Here is a 22792-nt window from a genome sequence, read left to right as displayed (position 1 = left end):
GTGGGGAGGCTCAGTGTTCTGGGATAGGGGGGAGCATCGAACCCACTAGAGGCTGGTGGTGGCGGTGGAGGCAGAACGAGTTGTAGCAGTAGTGGTGGCAGGAGTGTGACCTAGAGGGTAGAAGCTGGGAAACAGGGTGAAATGCTGGGCCCCTGACACTCAGGGATAGCTGCACCTAGTTTATATGCCTTCCTCTAATCTAGTAGAAATTGTTGTTTCTGTAGGTTTTTTTCTTTTCTTTTTGAGACAGGGTCTTGCTGTGTCACCCAGGCTGGAGTGCAGTGGTACAGTCACAGCTCACTGCAGCCTCGACCTCCTGCACTCAGATAATCCTCCCTTGTCAGCCTCTCGAGTAGCTGGGACCACAGGTGCATGCTACCACACCCAACTCTTTTTTTTTTTTTTTTTTTTTTTGAGACAGAGTCTCACTCTTGCCCAGGCTGGAGAGCAGTGGTGTGATCTTAACTCACTGCAACCTCTGCCTCCCGGGTTCAAGCAATTCTCATGTCTCAGCCTCCCCTGTAGCTGGGATTACAGATGCATGCCACCATGCCCAGCCAATTTTTTTTTCTGTATTTTTAGTAGAGATGGGGTTTCACCATGTTGGCCAGGCTGGTGTCGAACTCTTGGCCTCAAGTGATTCACCCGCCTCAGCCTCCCAAAGTGCTAGGATTGTAGGTGTGAGCCCGGCCTAATTTTAAATATTATTTGTAGAGATTACGTCTTCCTATGTTGCCCAGGCTTATGTACGTTATTTATATAGGTTGTCTATTGATATTTACGGTATTAGAAATTGAAACAAACTGAGAAGCTTAAAAATATTTTCTTAATTTATTTCAAAATAATAATGAGTTCATTTCACTCATTGCATGTTAATATAAGTAACATTTTTATAAAAGTAACTATTTTTTAAAATGAAAAAGTTTGATGAGAAGGGTGGCACTGCCACACATTTTTGCAAATCTCTTTAATGTCTGGATTAATAAATGGTTGAAGTTTTTTTTTTTTTTGGATGGGTTTTTTCCCTCTTGTTGCCCACGTTGGAGTGCAGTGGCACGATCTCGGCTTATTGCAACCTCTGCCTCCCGGGTTCAAGCAATTCTCCTGCCTCAGCCTCTCAAGTAGCTGGGATTACAGGTGCGCATCACCACGCCCGGCTAATTTTTTGTATTTTTAGTAGAAATGGGGTTTCACTATGTTAGCCACCTCGCCTGACCCATGGCTGAAGTTTTTTAAGTGATGAAATATACACAACAGAAATCTACCATGTTAAACACTTGGACGTGTGTTTGCTGAATTTTCTTAGCTGCGTTGGCCTTCAATTTGTTGCAATATGTTGGACAATGTGTAGAAAATCTGGTTTTATAGAGATAACGCAGTTGGAAGAGCATTTTCATAGCCTTTTTGTGTAATTCTGGATTTTTTTCTTTGATTCTGTAGAAACATTCAACAAGTGAGTAGTAGTTTCTTTTATTTTTCCTGAGATGGGATCCTGTTCTGTCACCCAGGCTGGAGTGCAGTGGTGCTGCCATAGCTCACTGCAGCCTTGACCTCCTGGGTTCAAGTGATTCTCCTGCCTTGGCCTACCAAGTAGCTGGAACTACAGGCATGCACCACCACACCCTGCTGATTTTTTATTTTGAGTGGTAGTTTCTTAAAGGTTAGTTGCAATATGGAATCTGAAATTTTATTATCTTTTTTTTTTGTACACGATTATATTAAATGCTGTTGGGTTTTTACCCAGGTGTGATTGTATAATGCACTAGTCATTTGGAAAATATTGGTCTTTTGAACGATGCAGCTCTTCCACATGTTGACATCAGTTAGTTCTAATAGTCTGAAGATGTTGACTTCATCACAGTGGCTGATGTAAGTTTTCCAAAACCCTACTTGAAAATTGGAATTTTTATCATTGGCAGCAAAAACTGTCAGTTGTTTTCCTGGAAGTGACAGACTCATCCATATCCCCAGGAATGGTCTGCCCGTACTCAAGTCTGAACAGCCGTAGTTTGTCTGTAGGTCAGGTATAAGTGACGTTCTACCAAAAAGGTGGCCAATTCAGCCTGCAACCCGAACAGCTGCACAGCTGCTTTTCTCAAAGACCACTGTGCTTTGACCGGCAGCATTGTCGTAGGCGTGCCTCTCATTTTATCCCTCAGACTATTCAAAAGACACCTACTTACGCTTGCTATTTAACACAGTCGTTCATGTTGACAGCTTCATCAGGGACATTCTTTCTTTTTTCTTTTTTTTCTGTTTTTGAGACAGAGTCTCGCTCTGTCGCCCGGGCTGGAGTGCAGTGGTGCGATCTTGGCTCACTGCAGCCTCTGCCTCCTGGGTTCATGTGATTCTCGTGCCTCAGCCTCCCACGTAGCTGGAATTTACAGGTGTGTGCCACCACGCCTGGCTAATTTTTGTACTTATAGTAGAGTCAGGGTTTCGCCATATTGGCCAGGCTGGTCTTGAACTCCTGACCTCAGGTGATCTGCCCACCTCGGCCTCCCAAAATGCTGGGATTACAGACATGAGCCACTGCGCCTGGCCCATCAGGGACATTCTTTTTTTTTTTTTTTTTGAAACGGAGTCTCGGTCTGTCGCCGGGGCTGGAGTGCAGTGGCTGGATCTCAGCTCACTGCAAGCTCTGCCTCCCGGGTTCACGCCATTCTCCTGCCTCAGCCTCCCGTGTAGCTGGGACTACAGGCGCCCGCCACCTCGCCTGGCTAGTTTTTTGTATTTTTTAGTAGAGACGGGGTTTCACCATCTTAGCCAGGATAGTCTTGATCTCCTGACCTCGTGATCCGCCCGTCTCGGCCTCCCAAAGTGCTGGGATTACAGCATCAGGGACATTCTTAAGCGAAGCTGTCTACCTCTCGTAAGTGTGGAGTGGTGAAGGACATGCTGAGGGCTAGCGCAGTTTGGTGCCCCTGCCTCGGGACGTGCTCAGGCACTAGCAGTTTCACACATGGCTTCTTCTGCACTGTCACTGCAAATGTTCACACTGAAGAAGGCAAATGCTGTCTTAGTGTCATTGTGCAAATAGTTTAGACTCCACAGATGCCTTGCAAAGGCCTCAAGGACCTCTGAGGATCTGCTGACCACACTTTGAGGACTGCTTCCCTAGCTGGGCTGCAATACGGGAAGACTGAGGGTTTTGTATGTGCCACCCAAACATGCATTCTCGTGCATGTGGAACAACGCCAGCTGGAGTTGTGACACACATTACATGTTTCTTGTGGAAATAGCAAGTGACCTTAGTTCGTTGACCTTAGTTCATACATTGACGTTTTCTTACAAAATCCTTAAAAATCCTTTGTGATGCTGGTAAATCTTTGTTGCTCATGTTCAAGGTGTGTGATAAAGACCATCAACTTTGAACTGTCCACAGCTCATGCCTGTAATTCAAGCACTTTGGGGGGCCGAGGTTGGTGGATCACCTGAGATCAAGAGTTGGAGACCAGCCTGGCCAACATGGTGAAGCTCCGTCTCTCCTAAAAATACTAAAATTAACCAGGCATGGTGGTGGGCACCTGTAATCTCAGCTACTCAGGAGGCTGAGGCAGGAGAATCACTTGAACTTGAGAGGCAGAGGCTGCAGTGAGCCGAGATGGTGCCACTGCACTCCAGCCTGGGCAACAGAGCGAGACTCTGTGTCAAAAAACAAAACAACGGCTGCGCACAGTGACTCATGCTTGTAATCCCAGCACTTTGGGAGGCTGAGGCGGGCGGATCACCTGAGGTCAGGAGTTCGAGACCAGCCTGACCAACATGAAGAAACCCTATCTCTACTAAAAAGACAAAATTAGCCAGGTGTGGTGGCACATGCCTGTAGTCCCATCCATTCGGGAGACCGAGGTAGGAGAATTGCTTGAATCCAGAAGGCGGAGGTTGCAGTGAGCTGAGATCATGCCACTGTGCTCCAGCCTGGGCAACAAGAGCGAAACTCCATCTCAAAAACAAAGAAAGAAAGAAACGACCATCACCGTTGTTCCTGTGAATTTTTTTTGGAAGGGCTCACCCTTGAATGGTTAGGCGCTTGGAGTTTGATTTCTGATACATTTGGGCTTAATTCTCGGTTGTATGGTTTCCTAACTGTGGGAAGCTTCCTAGAGGCTCTGCAATTTATAGGAATGATGGTGTCTCTGTCAGAGGGTTGTTGGGAGAATCAACTGAGATAATTCAAGACAAGCGCTTATTTGCATAGTGACTCGATGGCGGACAGCCATTCCATCAATAACTAACAGTCCCCGCTGGCTGAGTCACATTTTGTATTGCACTGAAGGGTGTTTCTTTCTTCCTGCGCTCAATCTGGCGCACATCTTGTATCATTCAGTACCGAAACCTAGAACACACTAGGGACTGTGATTGTGTCAGTTTCTCGTACTAAAAAGGGCGAGTGTCCAAAATACAAAACGCTGATAGCTCGCCCTGCTTAAACTCTCGCTGCTGAACTTGGCTGCTGCTTTACTGAAAACCCTCGGGGGTTCAACAGTCTTGTTCCTAGGCTGCTTCAGGTCCCCAGAGTTCTTAAGATGATGGGCCCCTCGATGGTTGAGGAATTAGGAGCAAATCTTCAGCTTTGCAACTTGAGCTATTGGCTGTGGTTTGAACTAGAGCGGTTTTTTCAACTCTACTGTATCCTACTGTAAACTCATTTGTTTATTCATTGAATATTGAATGGGTTCTTACCATTGGCAAGGCCAGGACTAGGTTCTAGAGATAGAGGGGTGGCCCCTGCCCTTTTGGGGCATGACGCCTCGAAAGGGAAGTAGACAGTGATCAAATAATCTGTACAGGCCAGGTGCAGTGGCTCATGTCTGTAATCCCAGTACGTTGGAAGGCCAAGGTAGGAGGATCACTTGAATCCAGGAGCTCGAGACCAGTCTAGGCAACATAGCGAGACCCTGTCTCTAAAAACAATAAACAGTTAGCCATACATGATGGCATATGCCTGTATTCCAAGCTCCCTGGAAAGCTGAAGTGGGAGGATCGTTTGAGCCCGGGAGGTCGAGGCTGCAGTGAGCTGTGATTGCACCACTGTACTCAGCCTGGGTGACAGAGCAAGACTCTGTCTCAAAAAAAAGAAAATCACCTGAACAAATATTGTGCTAGACTTCTTGATTGTATTACAGATATGGCTGAGATGATCTCCATTTTATAGATGAGAGGACTAAAGCACAGAGAGGTTAGATAACTTGTGATGATCACACAGCCAGGAAGGGATACTAAATGGTGGAGCCAGTGTTTAAACCCAAAGGCTGTGTTAGAAAACACGAGTACCCATCTCACAGAATTGCTGCGAGGATTAAATGAGAAAATACAAGTTCTTAGAAAAGTTCTTGGCACATAGTACCTCTCAGTAGAGAAGAGCTAGTGTTACTGAAAGTAGGAATAATTTTCTTAGCAGTGGCAGCAACAGCCAGAACATCTATACTTGTCTTTAGCTCTCTCCATTTACAAGGCGCTCTCAGGTACGCTGCTGTCTCAGCCATGGTGAAATCCTAGGATCCTGGGAGCCGTGTATGTTTAGATGCTTTTATTTGCTTGGTTCTTTCCCTTTCTATACCATTTACAGACTGAGTTTGTTTTTTTTCTGTTTCTTTTTTTGAGACAGGATCTCACTCCTTTGCCCAGGCTGGAGTGCGGTGGCGCAATCTCAGCTCACTGTAGCCTCCACCTGTATCAGACCATGCTCACACTGCTATAAAGATGCTACCTGAGGCCAGGTGCAGTGGCTCATGCCTGTAATCCCAGTACTTTCGGAGGCTGAGGCGGGCGGATCTCTTGAGCTCAGGAGTTCGAGACCAGCTTGTCCAACATGGCGAAACCCCGTGTCTACTAAAAATACAGAAAATTAGCCAGGCGTGGTGGCATACACTTCTAATCCCAGCTACTTGGAAGGCTGAGGCAGGAGAATCACTAGAACCTAGGAGGTGGAGGTTCCAGTGAGCCAAGATGGCGCCACCGTACCTCCAGCCTGGGCCACAGAGTGAGACTCCATCTCAGAAACAAACAAACAAAAAAGATGCTACCTGAGATGGGGTAATTTATAAAGAAAGCAGGTTTAATTGGCACAGTTCTGCATGGCTAGGGAGGCATCAGGAACTTACAATCATGACAGAAGATGAAGGGGAAGCAAGGCACATCTTACATGGTGTCAGGAGAGAGAGTGAGAGAGAGAGCATACGCAGGGCAAACTGCCACTTTTAAACCATCAGATCTTGTGAGAACTCCCTCAGTATCAGGAGAACAGAATGGGGGGAACCATCCCATGATCTAATCCCCTCCCACCAGCTCCCTCTCTCGACACGTGGGAATTACAATTCAAGATGAGATTTGGGTGGGGACATGGAGCTAAACCATATCAGCCTCCCAGCGTCAAGTGCTCCTCCTGCCTCAGCCTCCCCGGTAGATGGGACTACAGATGTGCACCACCACACCCAGCTGATTTTTAAAAATTTTTGGTAGAGACAGGGTCTTGCCATGTTGCCTAGGCTGGTCTCAAACTCCTGGGCTCAAGCCATTCTCCTGCCTTGGCCTCCCGTGCTTGTAATCCCAGCACTTGCCTCCCAAAGTGCTGGGATTACAGGCGTGAGCCAAGGCACCCAGCTGAGTTGGTTTCTTAACATCCCCCAAAGGTGATTTTTTTTCCAGAATCACTGTAAACTCTTGGATTTTAACTTGTTTGATGTATTTCATTCCATTACAGATATATTATTTCTGATGCTCAAATTGTCCCATTTGGGGCCCATGGGAGCCCCTTTAAGTTGGCTGCTGAGTCCTCTTCATGCAACCACAGTGGTCTTTGATAACCCTCATGCCCATTTAGTAACATTTTTAAAGAGTTGAGAAATTACAGGTATTAAAATCTCATTAATTCTGTTTGTCTGATATGTTTATTCAGAGAGACTGAGCTAAAGTTTACCCTCATCTTTTTTGAAAAGAAAATGAATAGAATATGCATGTTTCTATGAGGAAATAATGCCACCTAAGAAACGGTTCGTGCATCTTCGAGTTCCTTGGAAGCTTTAATTTGCATTCCTACAATTGAGAGCAATATAGAATTTCTTTCTGTATCTTCCCACTGATGCCTGTTGAGGGGCAGGTGCCTGTGACTGTAAGTAAATCGTGATAAAAAAACAATAAAAAGGCCAGGGCATGGTGGCTCACGTCTGTAATCCCAGCACTTTGGGAAGCCGAGGCGGGCAGATCACTTGAGGTCAGGAGTTTGAGACCAGCCTGGCCAACATGGTGAAACCCCTTCTCTACTAAAAATGCAAAAATTAGCCGAGTGTGGTGGCACGCGCCTGTAGTCACAGCTACTTGGGAAGCTGAGGCAGGAGAATTGTTTCAACCTGGGAGGCGGAGGTTGCAGAGAGCCGAGATCGCACCAGTGCACTCCAGCCTGGGCAACAGAGTGAGAGCTCTGTCTCCAAAAACAAAACAAAACAACAAACCAATAAAAAAAAAAATCCCAAACCAAAATGTAGATGACCTGTTTGCAGACTGAGGAGTCCTGCAGTAAACTCCATCCTCCAGGACAGCTGTGGAATGTTCTAGAAGGCCCAACTCCAGGAATTCCCTTAGTAGGAGCCTTGCTCTCAACAGTGCCTCCTGGAACGATGGGCCGGCCACTGTCTTTTACATCTCGCATCATATGTCTTTGACTTACTTTGTTTATGATCTGTTTCCACGCCACTGGAATGCATCTTAAGAGCAGGAATTTTCCATGTTTTACTTCCTGCTGTGTTCCTAGTGCTGGGAATATAGCCATGTGTGATAATATTTGCTGATAAATGAATGAATAAATAAATAAATATAAGCCGGGCACAGTGGCTCACGCCTGTAATCCCAGTACTTTGGGAGGCCAAGGCAGGCAGATCACCTGAGGTCTGGAGTTCAAGAACAGCCTGGCCAACATGGAGAAACCCCATCTCTACTAAAAATACAAAAATTAGCTGGGCATGATGGTGGGCACCTGTAATCCCAGTTACTTGGGAAGCTGCGGCAGGAGAATCGCTTGAACCTGGGAGATGGAGGTTGCTGAGACTGCACCCCTGTACTCCAGCCTGGGTGACAGAGCGATGTTTTGTCTTAAAAAAAAAAAAAAAAAACTATAACTCCACATGTGAGTACCCTGTTATGTGTGAAACCACACCCCAAACATCTACATGGAACAAGCCAGAAAGTAGATGAAAGGCAATAACCACTTTGCTGGAATGACTGAGTGGTTCATTTAAATAGACACTCTGGGAAGGTCTTCAGAGGCTCTAGTAAAGGTGGTGGCGGAGAGAGCTGACCAGTGCACAGTGCCTGGGAACGTGAATGGGCCCAGGGGCGCCTGAGTGTGGACAGCTTGGGACTGTGGGCTCCGAGGTGCTGCATTGAGGGCGTGGGGCGTAGGGCGGAAACACAGAGGACGGAGTGCTTAGGGAAGGTCCGGGAAATGTGAGATTGAACGGCTTAGTTCTGGCAATTATTTTTAAGCTTTGTAAGATGGAGATTTCAAGAAGTATATTTATCTTTAATAATATTGTAGCTCCGGGTAATTCTGATTTGATTACCATTTATACACATGGAAAACCAGCATACCTTTTTCTGGCAAAGCTCCAGGGTAGTCTTTGTGCATAATTTCCAGGATTTTTATATAATGCTATTAAAATCTGTTTTTTTTTCCCTTCCAAAGAGGGGAAGAAGCAGCTTTTGAATCGGTTATTTTCGTGTCTGAGTTGTTTGGGAAATATTAACTACATTTTCTAATGCTCTATTCTGGAGAAAGGAAGAAAGCCCACATGCGTGTGATTCATTTCCTTGTGTATGGATGTTAAATGCAATATACCATTAAGGCTATGACATTTGGAGTGAAAGGGTTTATTGCATGTTGATTCAGTTAGTTTTACCCTATTGTGTTACTATTTAAAGTGTGGATTGCATTGCATTCTGGAACCTCATAAATGAGTTCTTTTTCCCATGAGAAAAGGCCACTGCTTCTGATGTTCATTAATGTGATTTTTGTGTGTGTAAATGAGCTGCCTAAAAACTGGGTGTGGTGAGGGTGGTTTCTGAAAGGGAAGCACTTTTATAGCATGATCTTATTTAATTTGTTTTTGTAAATTAGCTTTCGGTCTTAATACATTTCCTCCACTAACAAGCACTTTTGGGCAAATAATTTAACCTCTCTGGTTCTGTTTTTTTTCGTATTGGTAAAATACAAAGTTTGAGCTAGATATGCTTAAAATCTCCACCATTGCCTAAGAATAGCTGAGATTCTCACATGATTGGGACATAGTGCTTGTTCTTAATATAAGAGTGGTGTTTTCTTTGTCCACTTGTTTAAACTACAAACCCTCATTTAGACACATGTAACACAGGGAAGTTCTGATCTATAGAACCACTAAATTACAGGGCGCGTGTGACATTCGTAACTTCATAAAAGATTCTTTACTTCCTTTAAATATAAATACGTAAGATTGAGTTCTAGAAGTATAATTTACACATGGTTTCCTGAGGATCACGTTTCCTGAATAAAGCCGAGTATTGTTAGAGGAACCCCATTTGGTTTTTTGTTTGGTTTGGATGTTGTTTTGTTTTGTTTTGAGACAGAGTCTTGCTCTGTCACCCAGGGTAGAGTGCAGTGGTGCGATCTCAGCTCACTGCAACCTCCACCTCGTGGGTTCAGGTGATTCTTGTGCCTTAGCGTCTCGAGTAGCTGCGACTATAGGCATGCACCATCACGTCCATCTCATTTTTGTATATTTTGTAGAGATGGGATTTCATCCTGTTGCCCAGGCTGGTCTTGAACACCGGAGCTCAAGCAATCTAACTGCCTTGGCCTCCAAAAGTGCTGGGATTACAGGCGTGACCCACGGCGCCTGGCCTGGGAACCCCGTTTGATTTTGAAAGTCTGAGAAACACTTTTGAAATGGCTTGGAGAAAATGTGAAGTGAATAATTATGATTTTTTAAATGTGCTTCAGTTTCCATGTGAACATTAGTTTAGAGAGAGATTGGAAGGTTAGTTGCCAGTAAAATGAGTTTCACTGTGTTGGCAAGTTTTTCACTCGTAGGACTGAGCGAATCCTGGACTGACGGTCTTCTCACCGATGATTCCATTGAGGAAGGACGTGCTTGCTCTTGTTGCTCTTGACAGTGAGCTTCTGGATCTACTGGCCCTGTATTGAGGTGCAAGGGGACATGTTAGTCCTCTAGTTGTCCCCCACATTAATGCATCTGGAAAGTGTCTACCTTAGATCTTGTAATTCGAAATTAGAGGGCTGGGCATGGTGGCTCACGCCTGTCATCCCAGCACTTTGGAGGCAGAGGCAGGCGGATCACCTGAGGTCAGGAGTTCGAGACCAGCCTGGCTAACATGGTGAAACCCTGTCTCTACTAAAAATACAAAAATTAGCCGGGTGTGGTGGCGGACACCTGAGTAATCCCGGTTACTCAGAGGCTGAGACAGGAGAATCACTTGAACCTGGGAAGCAGAGGTTGCCGTGGGCTGAGATCACACCATTGCACTACAGCCTGAGTGACAGAGACGGTCTCAAAAAAAAAATTAAATGTCACCGATGTTGACAGGAAACTTGGATTTTGTCAAAGATTTATAAAAAGTTTTGAAGGATTTTCTTTTTTTCACTCCGAAGCATACTTTCCCTCTTAAAATCCCGGATGTGGATCGTTTGGTTCCCTGTCATTTCCATGTTCTTTGTTCAGAACGTCTCTTTGGGATCTCCTGAGTTTCTGTGTGTTTTCTTCCTGTTTGCTCAAATGGGGCGCACACGTGAAAGCTTTTCCTCCTTTGCCTGGGTGAGGTGCTGTTCCAGGTGTGGTCTGCAGTGTCTGATTATTATATTGTATTAATCTCTTCCATTTTATTTTCTGGCTTGTCTGCATTTTTCCTTTTCTTTTCTTTTCTTTTTTTTTTTTTTTTGAGGCGGAGTCTCGCTCTGTCACCCGGACTGGAGTGCAGTGGCTGGATCTCAGCTCACTGCAATTTCCGCCTCCCGGGTTTACGCCATTCTCCTGCCTCAGCCTCCCGAGTAGCTGGGACTACAGGCGCCCGCCATCTCGCCTGGCTAGTTTTTTGTATTTTTTAGTAGAGACGGGGTTTCACCGTGTAGCTCAGGATGGTCTCGATCTCCTGACCTCGTGATCCGCCCGTCTCGGCTTCCCAGAGTGCTGGGATTACAGGCTTGAGCCACCGCTCCCGGCCCCTTTTCTTTCTCCTTTTTTTTTTTTCTTAGTAGAGATAGAGTCTTGCTATGTTGCCTGGCCTCAAGCAATCGTCCCACTTTGGCCTCCCAAAGTGCTAGGATTACAGGCATGAGCCACAGCACCTGGCCTCCTTTTCTTTATAGTAATTTGAATTGTGGTGATTTTAATCCTCCATGGTTTTCTTACCCTTCTTCAGCAAACAGCAAAGAGGCTCCTGGAAAGCCACGTGCCATTTGCTGTGATTTGCACGGCTGATGGGAAAACATAACTTGGTTTTGAAGCACAGGGTTGTCACTGGATACCTTTGCCCTCTGCCCCGAGTGAGAATCTCACCTGGACAAAGACCCGAGTTTTGAAATCACACAGAGAAGGTGTGATTGCGAACCCGCTGCCGTCCTGTGCTTCCTGAGGACAAGTGAGTGACTGACTCGTGTGCCAGGAATTGCAGGAGGTTAAAAACTTTCAGAACTACCATGCAAATGAGAAATTTCAAAGGACATTTCTCTAACACACATTTCACAGTGAAGGTCTCAGCTGGATTAACATAATTAACGCTGTGTTCTTTCTGGCTCCCGAAAGAAACTGTGATGGGGAACACTTTCAGGGCTAATGAGTCTAAGAGATCAACTTTGTCCCTTCTGCCACTTGAAGTTCAAATGGAAATGTTTGCTTTCATAGCTCCAGTCATGATGTTACTTTATTTAGTAGCTATTAAGTTTCCGATTCCATAGACTCCTGGGAGGTGTTCCAGTTCGCACTAAGGCTTCCGTTGCATTTAGCACCACTGTCTATGGTGTGCGGAGCGTTCCTGAACAAGAAATAGCAATAGCGTTGTTAGCTTAGTAATCATTTTAAGCTATTCTTTGCTTTTTTAAACAATTAATTAATTAATTATTTTGAAACAGGGTCTGGCTCTGTCGCCCAGGCTGGAGTGCAGTGGCCCGATCTCAGCTCATTGCAGCCTCTGCCTCCTGGGTTCAAGCGATTCTCCAGCTTCAGCCTCCGAGTAGCTGGGACTATGGGCGCATGCCACCGTGACTGACTAATTTTCGTATTTTTTGTAGAGATAAAAAATACTTTTTTTATGTAGAGACAAAAAAAAAAAGTTGAATGATAAAAAAGTATTTTATGACTTAATAATATACTTTGAGATTTAGCCGTTTTGTTTTCACTAGTGTCCAGATGTTTTCCTGAAAGGCATGATTCCATAAGATTTAATACTGAATTATAATTTGATGTAAATGTTTTATATAATCAGTTTTATTTTTTTAAACAGTAGCCTCTTTTCTAGGCCTGCTCTAGGTTGATTAAATGTTAAGTTTTCTGATCAGCCAGATCCTTGCTTCAGGGGTAGCAAATGGTTGAATATGAAGCCAGCCTCGTTTGCCATGTTGTTAGATATAAATGTCCGTGATAGCACTTTCTGGATGGTTGAATTTTCTGAAGAGCAGAGGATTTTCTCTTTTAGTCAATCAGATAATTTTCTGTTTTAACCAATTCAAGCGTTTGATTTTTTGTTTCTGAAATAGATAAAACACTTTCATAAAAATGGACTATGCCAAATAAGATGTAATTTTCTTGATGACTCAGTTATTTTTGCTTCTTGTTATTTGGCTTTTACTAATATAGCAATTTCTCTATAAAAATAGGAATCTTTGCTTTTTTAAAAAAACTGAGATCGTTCTGTTTTTCCCGTTCTTAAGAGTTTTTAAAAATAATTTTTTGGGCTTCTTTTGCTATCAACCTATGTAGCTGTTAGTGTGCTTTCTTGTAACACATTTGCTCCTGGTTTTTACTTTGTTACATTAAAAAACCAAACCAACAAGTAATTAAGCTCCTTTAGCCTGCAGATATCGTTTGATGGAAAGGGCTAAGGATTCAGCCTTTGTGCAGGTTTTTGGTGTCAGCTATAGTCTGAGTAAGTGAGGTTGCTAGGTACATGCATTCAGGATGAGTAAGATGTTATTACAGTTATTTTTAGTGTATTATTAAGGGGGAGGAGGAGAAAGAGAAATTTGAATCAAATTTGTGTCTTATTAAATAGGGCATGTTTTCCACAAGACCAAAAGGACATTTCTTGTGCTTATGTACTAGAAATGGAAAATGGGAATTAGAGATTAGATTGTATAATTGAACATCAATTACAATTAATGAACAATTCTATAACTAGTTATAAGCTAAAATGTGAATGTTAAATTAGGAAAGTATTGATTTTTATGAAAATTTACCTGAAGTGCAGGAAAGGACTTTGCTTACTTTCCCAAGAAACATGTGGTAGGAGTCACTGTAGGAATTTTGTGTGTTGTCTACAACACTGCCCAGGAGGAACTGGCCGCATTTCTTCCTACTTGGTTCTTTTGTTTGTTTGTTTTTTGAGACAGGGTCTTGCTCTGTCACCCAGACCAGAATGTAGTGGTATGATCTCGGCTCACTGCAACCTCTGCCTCCTGGATTCAAGCAATTCTCATGCCTCAGCCTCCCAACTACTGGTAATTACAGGCACCCGCCACCACGCCTGGCTAATTTTTGTATTTTTAGTAGAGACAGGGTTTCACCATGTTGGCCACGCTGGCCTTGTACTCCTAACCTCAGATGGTCCACCCGCCTCGGCCTCCCAGAGTGCTGGGATTACAGGCACGAGCCACGCTACCCAACCTGATTTATTTTTAATTGAGGCTAAATTCACATAACTTAATGATTTTTAAGGTGAACAGTTCAGTGGCATATTGTACATTCACAGTGTTGTGCAACCATCCCCTGGGTCTAATTCCGAAGTGTTTTCGTCACCCCCAGAAGGAAACCCTACACCCACTAAGCAGCCACTTGCCAGTTCCCAAACCCTGGCACCTGGCAGCCGCTGTGCTGCGCTTTCCACCTGCAGGATTTACCTAGTCTGGACGTTTCATATACTTGGAATCATAGGGTATGTGGATTCTTCCACTCAGCGTATTTTCAAGGTTCATTCATGTTGTGGCATGGAGTAGCACCTCCTTTTGATGATGGGTGCATAACATTCCATTGTATGGATAGACCGCATTTTGTTTGTCCATCATCCACTGATGGACACTGGGGTTGTTCCTGCTTTTTGGCTATTGTGGATGGTGCTGCTGGGAACAGTCGTGTTCGCGTTTTTGTTTGAGTGTCTGTTTTCTCAGTTCTTTGGGGCGCAGACCTGGGCATGGAGTTTCTGGGTCACACAGTCACTCTGTTAACTTTTTGACAAACCTCTGCCACTTTTAAAATGAGGAACTTGGGCTGGGCACAGTGGCTCACGCCTGTAATCCCAGCACTTTGGGAGGCAGGAGGATCACTTGAGGTCAGGAGTTCGAGACCAGCCTGGCCAATGGGGGAAACTCCGTCTGTACTAAAAATAGAAAAATCAACTGCGCATGGTGGCGGGCGCCTGTGATCCCAGCTACTCGGGAGGCTGAGGCAGGAGAATCGCTTGAACCTGGAAGGCAGAGGTTGCCGTGAGCCAAGGTCATGCCACTGCACTCCAGTCTGGGTGACAGAGTGAGACTCTGTCTCAAAAAATAATAAAATGAAATAAAATAAAATAGGAACTTGTATGAAGACCGTGTAAAAAGTTACCTACGGCAGTCCGATGTTTTGGAAAACATCTGAAAGCTTAGGTCAAGTTGGTAATAGATGTGGCTGGCCATTGCGCTTTCTTGATGGAAATAATTAGTTTGTTCACCACTCTTCAGAATAGTTTTGTGATTAGGATAAAAATTATAATGTAGATAGAAGAGCCTAGAGACTCTTTATGTGAACGCATGAGTTTTGGCTGTTCCCTTCAAACTGGCCTGAGGCTTGGCGACATTGGAATTGTGTGTTAGATAAACAGTTGGTATCTAGGGCAAGCTTGAAAAAAAAGTAGTATTTAAATATTGACCAAAAAAAAAAAAAAAAATCCCAAACAACTCTAGGAACTTTCTTGTTCAAATGAATCCACACTGTCTAAATACAGCGTGGTAAAATTAGGCTTCCCCTCTGGTTCCCGTGGGGTCGAGTGAGCCCTGAGCCTCTCGTGCCCAGCCAGGACTTTGCCTGCTGGCTGGCTTTGGAGCACAGGGAGGTGGGACGGTCTCCACGGCCAGCAGTGTTCCCACAGCACTTCCTTCATATAGAACGTTTTTAAAAGCAGCACTGGCCGCCGAAAAAGCTCAACTCCCAAACACGGTCATCAGTTCATAGTTCATTTTTATTTTGTTTTCATGTTGTTAAAACAAGAAATAGCACGTAAACATGTCTGCGTTACCAAACAGCAGTAGTGTTTAGGATAGAAGAGGAAAACATTGAGTTTCTAAGCAGAAAAAAATCTGTTTATCCTTAAAGGCAAAGGAAGGGGCAAGGTCTCTCCTTGAGTAACTGGGTGAGGTTGGAGGCCTGTAGCTGTGTTTGCTAAGTTGGGGGTCTTGGAAGTGTCCACAGGGTGTGGGGGTCTGCTCCAGGGCTGACCTCGGCTGGAGTCCCCTCCAAGTCAGGGGTGTCGCTCCGCACGCATTTGTATGAGTTCAGCTGAAAAGTGCCCTTGTCGGGGGAGCTTGGAATGGCCTGTGGGGCAGCTGGGTCCCAGGGGCTGCTGCGGATGCCTGCCAGGCTGTTAGGCAGCCCTCAGGCCGCGGAGTCCCAGCAAGTGTGGTTTACTGTTTGTTAGGATGTAATTCAAGCCGGTGGGTAGGTAAGCCTACCCAGGATAAGGGGCGTTGGCTTTTCCAGGGAACAAAAGGATCCCACCAGGGAGATGACTGTTCTGGAAAGTGGCCTAGTCCTCTGCAGCCAGGCTTGGTTTGCTCTCTCTTTGAAAGCAACCTTGGCACGCGTGCACGGGTTGAAAAGTTTTGGAGTACCTGCGGGAGGCTGAAGACGTGAGCATGAAGAAACCGTAGGCCTTGTCTCGGGAACCTCCCAGACTTTCCCCTTCACGGCTGGTGGGAACAGGAAATGGTACACTTGCTGCAAAAGACAGTCTGGCAGGTCCCCAAAAGGTTAAGCACGGAGCTAGTGTAGGGCCCAGCAATGCCACTCCTGGGTTTGTGCCTGAGAGGTGAAAACGCACATCCACACAAAACTTACAGGAATGCTCATAGCAGCATTATCCACAATTGCCAAAAAGTGGAAACAGCCCAAATGCCTGGCTGCTGATGAACACATCAACAAAACAGATAAACGCCTCCGTAGGATAGCGCACGATGCAGCCTGAAAAAGGAATGAAGTTCTGATACACGTGACAACGTGGACGAATACTGAAAACATGCCAAGTGAAAAAAGCCAGACCACAAAGGCCACTTTTGGATCGCTTGAGCCCAGGCATTCGAGACCAGCCTGGGCAACATGTCAAAATCCCGTCTCTACTGAAAAACAAAACAAAACAAAACAAAAACAAAACCCAAAATTAGCCAGGCATGGTGGCATGCACCTGTGGTCCCAGCTACTCAGGAGGCTGAGGTGGGAGGAACACCTGAGCCCAGGAGGTGGAGGTTGCAGTGAGCTGAGATTGTGCCACTGCACTCCAGTCTGGGTGACAGAGCAAGACTCTGTTTCAAAACAAAACAAAACAAAACAAAAACCCAAAATGCCACGTTTTGTATATGATTCAATTTCTAGGAACTCTAGAACTACTGACACAGAAAGCAGATTAGTGATGGCCAGGGCTGGGGAACTGAAGGGAAATGGGAGGTGACTGCTGATGGGCATGGGGTTTCCTTCTGGGGTGATGAAAATGTTCTCGAATGGGCTATGGTGATGGTTGCACAACTGTGCGCGAAACCTGAATCATAAACCATAAACGAGAGAATTACATGGTATATGAATTCTCTCTCTATAAAGCTGTTATGAAAAGCGAACCTACCAGACCAACATTAACAATTAGAGTATATTGTAGTGCAAGACAGTTGTAGATTGGCAAGATAAGATTGGACACAGAGATTTTGTAGATTGTGGAGCAGAGAGGGATGTGGTGGACGGTGCTGTTGCAGCCTCTTAGGAAGGACAGAGATCCTCAGGTGATCACTGAGCTTCAGGATCTTGTTCGTAATTTTAAGATTAAGAATCTTGGCCCCGGAAGATAAGGCGGCTCGCGGACGCCGCGTTTCCTCTTTCGGCCGCGCTAGTGAGCTGGACCCGTCGCCATGGGCCGTGTGATCCGTGGACAGAGGAAGGGCGCCGGGTCTGTGTTTCGCACGCACGTGAAGCACCGTAAGGGCGCTGCGCGCCTGCGCGCCGTGGATTTCGCCGAGCGGCACGGCTACATCAAGGGCATCGTGAAGGACATCATCCACGACCCGGGCCGCGGCGCGCCGCTCGCCAAGGTGGTCTTCCGGGATCCGTACCGGTTTAAGAAGTGGACGGAGCTGTTCATTGCCGCCGAGGGCATTCACACGGGACAGTTTGTGTATTGCGGCAAGAAGGCCCAGCTCAACATTGGCAATGTGCTCCCTGTGGGCACCATGCCTGAGGGTACGATCGTGTGCTGCCTGGAGGAGAAGCCTGGAGACCGTGGCAAGCTGGCCCGGCCATCAGGGAACTATGCCACCGTTATCTCCCACAACCTTGAGACCAAGAAGACCCGTGTGAAGCTGCCCTCCGGCTCCAAGAAGGTTATCTCCTCAGCCAGCAGAGCTGTGGTTGGTGTGGTGGCTGGAGGTGGCCGAATTGACAAACCCATCTTGAAGGCTGGCCGGGCCTACCACAAATATAAGGCAAAGAGGAACTGCTGGCCACGAGTACGGGGTGTGGCCGTGAATCCTGTGGAGCATCCTTTCGGAGGTGGCAACCACCAGCACATTGGCAAGCCCTCTACCATCCGCAGAGATGCCCCTGCTGGCCGCAAAGTGGGCCTCATTGCTGCCCGCCGGACTGGACGTCTCCGGGGAACCAAGACTGTGCAGGAGAAAGAGAACTAGTGCTGAGAGCCTCAATAAAGTTTGTCTTTATGCCAAAAAAAAAAAAAGGAATCTTGGTTTGGGCCAGGTGCAGTGGCTTACGCCTGTAATCCCAGCACTTCGGGAGGCCGAGGCGGGTGGATCAAGAGGTCAGGAGATCGAGATCATCCTGGCTAGCACAGTGAAACCCCATCTCTACTAAAAATACAAAAAAAATTAGCAAAAAAAAAATTATCCAGTCATGGTGGCAGGGCGCCTGTAGTACCAGTTACTTGGGAGGCTGAGGCAGGAGAATGGCATGAACCCAGGAGACGGAGCTTGCATTGAGCCGAGATTGTGCCACTGCACTCCAGCCTGGGAGACAGGGAGACTCCGTCTCAAAAAAAAAAAAAAAAAAAAAAAAAAAAATCTTGGTTTGGAATCCCATGCCTGTCATCCCAGCACTTTGGGAGGCCGAGGTAGGCAGATCGCTTGAGCTCAGGAGTTGGAGACCAGTCTGGGTCACATGGTGAAATCTTGTCTCTACAAAATACAAAAACTAGATGGGAATGGTGGCATGTGCCTGTAGTCCCAGCTACTCTGGAGGCTGAGGTGGGAGGGTCGCTTGAGCCTGGCAGATTGAGGCTGCAGTGAACTGAGATCATGCCACTGCACTCCAGCCTGGGCAGCACAGCAAGACCCCATCTAAAACAAAAACAAAAACAAACCAGAATCTTCATTTGCGTCAGTCTTCAGAATTGTGTGAGTTTAGGAGTTGTGATTCATGCTAACCGTGAGACCGATGTATAAAGCAGGTGCCAGTGTATTAAGTTACTTTGGGAAATATGATACACTTTTTCAATGGCTAGAATATTAATATCTACTTCCCGAGGCACTTCCTCCATGAGATCAAGGTATCTGGGAGGCCTAATTAATAGTAACAAGTTAGCCGGGCATAGTGGCACATGCTTATAGTCCCAGCTACTGGGGAGGTTGAGGCAGGGGCATCTCTCGAGCTCACACTGCTGCACACCAGCCTGAGTGACAGAACAACACTCTGTCGCAAAAAAAAAAAAAAAAAGAAGGAAAGAAAGGGAGAAAGGGAGAGAGAGAAACAGAAAGAAAAGAAAAAAGGAAAGAAGGAGGGAAAAAAGAAAGAAAGAGAAAGAAAGAAAATAGATGGTAACAGAATACTTCAGGACTGTAGTATCAGAGCAAAGGATCTGATTTTATCCAGCACATCCCACGAGGGACTGAGTGCTTACGCCTACCAGAGTCAGTGCCCTCCCTGAACTGTGCAGAGTAAACTCTGCCAAGTTCTTAGCTGTTTTTTGTTTTTTTTTTTTTTGAGACGGAATCTCACTCTGCTGCCCAGGCTGGAGTGCAGCTATGTGATCATAGCTCACTATAGCCTCCACCTCTTGGGTTCAAGCAATTCTCATGTCTCAGCCTTCCGAAAAGCTGGGATTACAGGCATGTGCCACCATCCCTGGCTAATTTTTTGTATTTTTAGTAGAGACAGGGTTTTGCCGTGTTGGCCAGGCTGGTCTACCCACCTCAGCCTCCCAAAGTGCTGGGATGACAGACGTGAGCCACCGCGCCTGGACTTCCTTGTTCTTTTTTTTTTTTTTTTTGAGACGGAGTCTCGCTCTATTGCCCAGGCTGGAGTGCAGCACGATCTTAGCTCACTGCAAGCTCCGCCTCCCGGGTTCACGCCATTCTCCTGCCTCAGCCTCCCGAGTGGCTGGGACTACAGGCGCCCGCCACCTCGCCTGGCTAGTTTTTTGTATTTTTTAGTAGAGACGGGGTTTCACCGTGTTAGCCAGGATGGTCTCGATCTGCTGACCTCGTGATCCGCCCGTCTCGGCCTCCCAAAGTGCTGGGATTACAGGCTTGAGCCACCGTGCCCGGCCCCTCCTTGTTCTTAAAGAAGGAGATGTTACAGAACAAACGAAGCTCCATGCAAAACAAAACCTCACCATAAACGAGGAAACTCCTCGCTTCCTGAGGGATGCAGGTAAATGTAGAAAGGCTCACCAAGAAAGCCAGAATGCATTTTACGTTGATAGAATGCAGGTAAAAGATGTACCTTGTTGGGATGTAGGGTGCAGTATCAGAATGAAATAGGGTTCAGGCGAGCTCCTAGGATGGCAGGATTTGAAGAAGGAGCAGCACCTTGATTAGGGGAGGATGAAGAAGCTTTGGCGGGCCGGGTGTGGTGGCTCACGCCTATAATCCCAGCACTCTGGGAGGCCTAGGTGGAAGGATCACCTGAGGTCAGGGGTTTGAGACCAGCCTGGGAACATGGTGAAACCCCATCTCTACTGAAAATAAAAAAATTAGCTGGGCGTGGTGGCGCATGCCTGTAATCCCAGCTACTAGGGAGGCTGAGGCAGGAGGATCGCTTGAACCCAGGAGGCAGAGGTTTCAGTGAGCCGAGATCATGCCATTGCACTTCAGCCTGGGTGACAGAGTGAGACCCTGTCTTAAAAAAATCAATAAAAATAAAAAAACAGTCCAATGTTTTTGAGATACTTACGGAAGTATTAATGGGTAAAATCTACGTTTTGCGCTGGTGCTGAGAGTGAGCCGTCCGTCCTCTAAGCAGATAACGTTTCACGATTCTGTGTCACCTTTCTCTGAGCTGATAGGCCCTCTTTGGACACTGACTCAGTCTCCTCATGTCCATGATCCCTCCTGGGTCGGTGCCAGCTGCACGTGTCATTGGAGCGGAGTGTGCGCTTGTCCTTCGTCACAGGCCTGCGTGATGTGTGGCTGATGTGCGTCACATGGGATAGGCTCTCTGATCTCAGGGCTCAGGCTGCCACCCCTGCCACGTAGTACATGGCACGTGGCTGATTTTCCACTTGCTTGCAATAGACCCTCTGTAGAAGGAACTGGAGGGGCGGTTTCCCTGTCTCTTCTCCTGTGTCACCCTCCTCCCCCTCGATAGACGTGACCTCCCTTCCCGCTTTGTGCCAGGGTCTGGCGGCACTTGATTTTTTTCTTCTCGTCCTTCATCTGTTTTCACTGCGTCATCACCTTCCCCACCCCCAAGCAGCATCCCTCTACCCCTTGGTGCTCTCCGTGCGGCCGTCTGCCTACTTGTGAGTACCCTGACCTGGGCTGGATGACGCCCTACGCGTTAGCAGAGTCTTTCTAATTTCTTTTAGGACGCAGTAGATACTCAGCGAGTGTGTGTGTGTGTTTTTAAATTACGGAATAAATGAATGGATGTCCGGACACCACCCTGAACACCAGCACCCACTGGTCATCCCTGGACATGCATGGGTGGAAGGACCACGCTGGTTGTCCCCGGAAGAGTAGCTCACCCTCGAGCCTGTATCGACGTCATCTCAGTCAAAACACAGATGTCTGGGCCCCACCCCCGAGAGTCTGGCTTAGCGGGTCCAGGGTGGGGCAAGACTGTGCATTCCTGCGAGTTCCCAGGTGATCCTGAGGCGGCTGCTGGGGGCATCCCATTTCAAGAAGCACTGCTCGGAGGCAGTGCAGACCTCCCCTCCTTTGACGACCCGCTGCTGCAGCTCTTGGGAGCCTCCACTTCAGATGAGTTCCTCCCTGCTCCGACCGGGAATTGCTTTTTCTAGACCGCCTCAGTTGATGGTGTTCACACACACATTCATTTAACAACACGCATTTGCGGAGGGCTCCTGGGTGCTGGGTGCGTGCACTTTCCGCTGCTCTCTTTTGGAACTGGGTGCCTTCTCTCTCTTTTTCATTTTTGAGACAGCGTCTTGCTCTGTCACCCAGGCTGGAGTGCAGGGATGCGATTGTGGCTCATGGCAATCTCCGCTTCCCAGGCTCAAGTGATTCTCCCACCTCAGCCTCCTGAGTAGCTGGGGCTACAGGTATGCGCCACTGCACCCAGCTAATTTTTGTATTTTTAGTGGAGACGGAGTTTCGCTGTGTTGGCCAGGCCGATCTCGAACTTCTGACCTCAAGCGATCTGCTCACCTTGACCTCCCAAAGTGCTGGGATTACAGGCATGAGCCACTGCATCCAGCCTCCAGTGTCCTCTCTTTCATCCTCTGGGTGTTGCCAGCCAGTGCCACCACTCAGCCCTGTTTATACCTAAGGCGCCAATGGGTAAATGAAGAGACAGGCGTCTGAAGACTTGTAAAAATGTGTGCTTTATTTGGCCTGTAGCTAAACCAGTTAGAAAGCCGGGAGTTGAAGTTGATGTGAGTATTATAAATGCCCAAGTTAAGTAGTTACTTAAGAAGTCACAGGAATGTGGGTCGTCCCTTGGTGGTTTTCTGATAACCAGCATGCGGCTCAGTTTGGCTGTGTTATAATAGAAACACAGAGATTGCCACTAATTCTGTGACAACATTTCCTGTTTGTTTGTTTGTTTTTGAGACAGTCTCACTCTGTCATCCAGGCTGGAGTGCAGTGGTGCAATCATGGCTCACTGCAGCCTCGACCACCGAGGCTCAAGTGATCCTCCCACCTCAGCCTCCGGAGTAGCTGGAGCTACAGGTGTGCACCATCTAATTTTTAAACTTTCTGCATTTTTTGTAGATATGGGGTCTCACTGTGTTGCCCAGTCTGGTTTCAAACTCCTGACCTCAAGCAATTACCCCACCTTGGCCTCCCAAAGTATTGAGATTACAGGTGAGAGCCACCATACCCAGCCAACATTTCATTTTTTATTTTTTTATTTTATTTATTTATTTATTTATTTTATTTTTT

General features: G+C 46.5%; 2 protein-coding genes across 5 annotated transcripts in view; both read left to right on the top strand.

Annotated features, from left to right (window-relative positions):
* ADCY9 (adenylate cyclase 9) overlaps window positions 1–22792 on the top strand; it is a 170634-nt gene that overhangs the window by 9717 nt on the left and 138125 nt on the right. The window lies entirely within an intron of this gene.
* Window positions 17279–18168, top strand: LOC105525626 (60S ribosomal protein L8). Of its 4 annotated transcripts, none has more exons than XM_011961311.1 (2): window positions 17279–17752; window positions 17816–18168. In XM_011961311.1, the coding sequence occupies exons 1-2, from the start codon at window positions 17348–17350 to the stop codon at window positions 18119–18121; spliced, it is 711 nt and encodes a 236-aa protein (XP_011816701.1). In that variant the 5' UTR covers window positions 17279–17347; the 3' UTR covers window positions 18122–18168. The 4 variants fall into 4 exon arrangements, with proteins under 4 accessions (XP_011816701.1, XP_011816699.1, XP_011816700.1 ...); XM_011961310.1 differs by having other exon boundaries at window positions 17287–17608; window positions 17648–18168; XM_011961312.1 differs by having other exon boundaries at window positions 17287–17626; window positions 17705–18168.

The sequence above is a fragment of the Colobus angolensis genome, unplaced genomic scaffold, assembly GCF_000951035.1.
Source record: "Colobus angolensis palliatus isolate OR3802 unplaced genomic scaffold, Cang.pa_1.0 Scaffold55, whole genome shotgun sequence".
Lineage (NCBI taxonomy): Eukaryota > Metazoa > Chordata > Mammalia > Primates > Cercopithecidae > Colobus > Colobus angolensis.
Note: the sequence above shows the minus strand (reverse complement) of the source record. Positions and strands in the feature narration are given on the sequence as shown.